The 4025-nt window shown below is 34.0% G+C and overlaps 1 protein-coding gene across 1 annotated transcript in view; it reads left to right on the forward strand.

Annotated features, from left to right (window-relative positions):
- Window positions 1-4025, forward strand: part of LOC107660904 (protein diaphanous homolog 1-like) — a gene marked incomplete at its 5' end in the record, with an annotated part of 104365 nt that overhangs the window by 25565 nt on the left and 74775 nt on the right. The window contains one exon of the mRNA XM_016450342.1: window positions 1565-2147. Within this exon, the coding sequence (XP_016305828.1) occupies window positions 1565-2147 (583 nt within the window). The remainder of the gene's footprint in view (window positions 1-1564; window positions 2148-4025) is intronic.

Genomic DNA, 4025 nt, shown 5'->3' on the forward strand with positions numbered 1-4025 from the left:
TATATATATATATATATATATATATACCTCTAAAGAAATGTTTATCCATTAAGTATTTTTTTTATTAAAATACAGTGTTTGCTTTTGATAGATTTAATCTCTTTTCACTGTTATAGTGTAAGATTTGTTTATATTGAGATGAGTGACTTACATTATTTTGTCAAAAAACATGTTAAATTGATGCTAATAAATGTTTTGATGGAAATGGAAGTTCAAAAACTACAGAAAAAAATTATAAATGTAATGTAAATTTCAGTGGAACACAACAAAAATAAATCAAATTTAAATATACAGGAAATAACATCACTTTATCCAATTTTTTGATTATTGAAGGAAATAATTAAAAGAAATAAATAAATAATTTAAATAAATCTAAAATAAATAAATCTCCAAATCATTGATTTAATATTGAGAATTGAACATTCTTTTCTTTTTTTTAAGCAAAAGGGCATGAGCTGTATTATATGGAAGCCTGGTTCCACTATGGGATAAAAAAAAGGTTAAAAGGTTGAAGTTAATTCTGAGTTTTTTAAAGTCAGAATTGTTACAATTTCAGAATTGGAAGATATAAACTCAATTGTGAGATATGATTCTGAAAAGAAAAGTCATAAGATATAAACTTGCAGTTGTGAGAGAAAAAGTTCACAATTAATAAAAAGTTGCAATTCTTTTTTTTTTTTTTTCGTGGTGGGGAAAAAAATTATTGTAAAATGTAATTTCTGAGAAAAAACAAAACAAAATCAGAATTGTGAGATATAAACTTGAAATTGTGAGAGTCAAAATTATTTTCATCTTGCAATTCTGACTTTTTTTCAGTATTGCGAGTTTATATATTAATTTGCACTTACTTTTTTTTTTTTTTGAATTCTGTGGAAATGCTTCAGAGTGTTGTTCTTAACTCTTTCTCCGCCAGCATTTTTTTAAAAAGTTGCCAGCCACCACCAGCGTTTTTGCTGATTTTCACAAAAATTTCATGGCCCCCCAGAATATTTTGTTGTATGAATATCTGAACATGCAAAACAACGAAATACAGATCAGACCCTCCACTTTAAAAAAAAAAAATATCCATTTTATTCTAGCTTCAAGCATTGTTTTTTTTTTATCAACACTTGAATGTAGGTAGGTTTCATAAAAAAAGCAACATTTTGAGCAAAAAGCTGAGAAAATCGCATTTTTATCAAATACTACATCTGGATCATATTCAGTAATATTATCAAACCAAAGGTGCAGTAGATTGCTTCTATCAGTACTCCCAAAGCTTGCACAGGCCTTTACCTCTTCCTGGATTGACATTTCACTCTGTAACATTAGGCAGTTTTCATTTATACGTGCTTAGTGTTGATGATCGCATTATTTTTTTATATGCATACATATGAGATCGCTCGTTTCTGCATCTTCCTGGTCTATGTTTTTGATCGGCACATTCAAGACTCTTTCAGGAGATGCGTAATAGCGCCCCCTAGTATATAACAGCGAGAACGCGGAAACCCGGAAAATTCCGTGTTTGGCGGGGAAAGAGTTAATCAAAGTTTATGAGCACCTCTTTGTTTCTTCTGGTTCTCAGATTGAGAAGCTCTCAGAAGATCTCAAAGAAGCCAAAGCGAAGGTCATCACCGTACATGTGCCTGTGGCTCCGCCCCCCAGCCAATCAGCTTCCTCGGTGCCACCTCCACCTCGTCCTGCTGGAGCCTACCTCCCTCCTCCTCCCCCACCACCTCCTCTACCAGGACAGACGGTGCTCCCACTGCCACCTGCTCCACCTCTGCCCGGAGCACCTGGCCTGACTCCGCCCCCTCCACCACCTCCTTTACCTGGAGCACCTGGTCTGCCGCCACCCCCTCCGCCACCCCCTCTTCCTGGAGCACCCGGTATGCCACCGCCCCCACCTCCTCCGCCTTTACCGGGCGCATCTGGAATGCCGCCTCCTCCTCCTCCTTTACCTGGAGCACCTGGTATGCCACCGCCTCCGCCTCCTCCGCCAGGGATGCCCGGTATGCCTCCTCCGCCTCCTCCAATGGGCGGTCCTGGGATGCCTCCGCCCCCTCCGGGCGGGTTTGGTGGATGGGCGCCTCCTGTTCCTCAGCTGCCCTTCGGCCTCCAGCCTAAGAAAGACTACAAACCTGAGGAGCAGCTGAAGAGAGCCAACTAAATATATACATACATGTGTGTGTATTTATATATACATAATAAATATACACAGTATATACGCATATATTATGTAAACAAAAACGTTTATTTTGGATGCGATTAATCGTGATTAATCGTTTGAGCACTAGTATATTCCAATGAAACACATGAATAAATTATATTATTAATAATTATACTTTTTTTTTAAACGTATACCTACCTAAATAAATAAAGTTTAATAAGTTAATGATTTACTCATTTATTTTAATGAAAATTCATTTTTTGATTTCTGCTTAAAACAAGAAAAAATAAAATGGTTTGCCAATGGGTTAAGAAAAATAAAAAATTATATTCTCTGAAAATAAGACTTGCCGTGGTCTCATCAGCACCACACACTTAAATGTATTATATTATAATATTATTAACATTATAAATGGTATTGGCAAAAAAAAAATATTTTAAACATAAATCTAAATAAATATTAAATTCAGCTATTTAATATTTTTATTTATTTAGCAAAGTTTTATTTATTTTTCAATTAAAATTATTAGATTTTATACTTAAAACAAGAGGAAAAAAATGGTTTGGCAATGGGGTAAGAAAAATAAACTTAATTTGAGATATTCTCTGAAAATAAGACATACACTTGCCTCATCAGCATGACTATTAGTCTAATGTCTATAGAGAAATAGTAGCTGTTTAGATAATGACTCTAGAGAAGAAAGGTAAAAAAAAAAAAAACAGCTTTTAATAACAAAAATGCATTACAGAGAATAGTGTTAACTAAAATTAAAACCATAAAAAATATTACTTGAACTGAAACATTAACTAATTGAATTAAAATAGAAAAAAAATTAACTTATTTTATTTTAGCTACTTGTCAAGGCAACAGTTCTCATTTCTCAACTCATTTAGTTTAAGCTAAATGTTTAACTTTAAACTACAACTATATAGACATTTTAAAAAGCATTGTTGTTAATACACAATAAAATCAGTCAAACTTGACCTCAAAATAAAACGTAAAATAGAAAAATAAAGTAAAAACTATAATAATATATCAGTGATACTAAAATAACACTGATCATAGATGCATTGCACAATATTTTATGTGGAAATACGCAGCATTATGAAATACATTACAGGCAAATCATGAATAATTAAGAGTGGTTCATTTATGCGCATTTGGCTGGATTGCTTTCATAACAATTTTAAACCCCAATTGAGACCATTTTTTTTGCATTCTGCTGCCGTTTTTCTATTGTTTTGTATATAAAAATACAAAAAAACGTACATAATAAAAATACAAAATTCATGTAACTTTAAGTGCAACACACAACAAATATATATACTATATATTCTCTAATACATTCTCTAAAAGCAAGACTTACACAGTTATGCTTCTCAAGTAAACTGATCTTGGTTTAGATATGGAAACCAAGACAAAAGTACTGATGAAGAAGAGAGTGTGTGTGTGTGTGTGTGTGTGTGCGTGTGTGTGTGCGTATGTGCTTTCCATCTCTGGCTTTTCCTCGCCCTCCACAAGAGTAAAAACATCAAAACGGTCCTGTCTCCTTTTAGCCTAAAGCTACTCTTTAATGGCTTCAGTGGAATTCATGAGTGTTTAGAGTCTCAGTGGTTAGAGCTCTTTGAGGATGTCAGTGAAATAGCTTTTTAATAAGCCTGTGTCTTTTGACTGTGTCTCTGAAAGATAATTAAATTGCTGGTAGAAAGGACAGCATTCTTTTGTAATTTAAATTAACATTTTTTTCGATTTCCTCTCATCCTCTCAGACTAGTCTTGTTATCTCACGCCACCCCTGACTCTCTCTTGCGCTCTCTCTCTCTCTCTCTCTCTCTCTCTCTCTCTCTCTCTCTCTCTCTCGGGGAATATAGATGCTG

This window comes from Sinocyclocheilus anshuiensis, unplaced genomic scaffold (assembly GCF_001515605.1).
Source record: "Sinocyclocheilus anshuiensis isolate Anshui unplaced genomic scaffold, SAMN03320099.WGS_v1.1 scaffold1647, whole genome shotgun sequence".
Classification (NCBI taxonomy): domain Eukaryota; kingdom Metazoa; phylum Chordata; class Actinopteri; order Cypriniformes; family Cyprinidae; genus Sinocyclocheilus; species Sinocyclocheilus anshuiensis.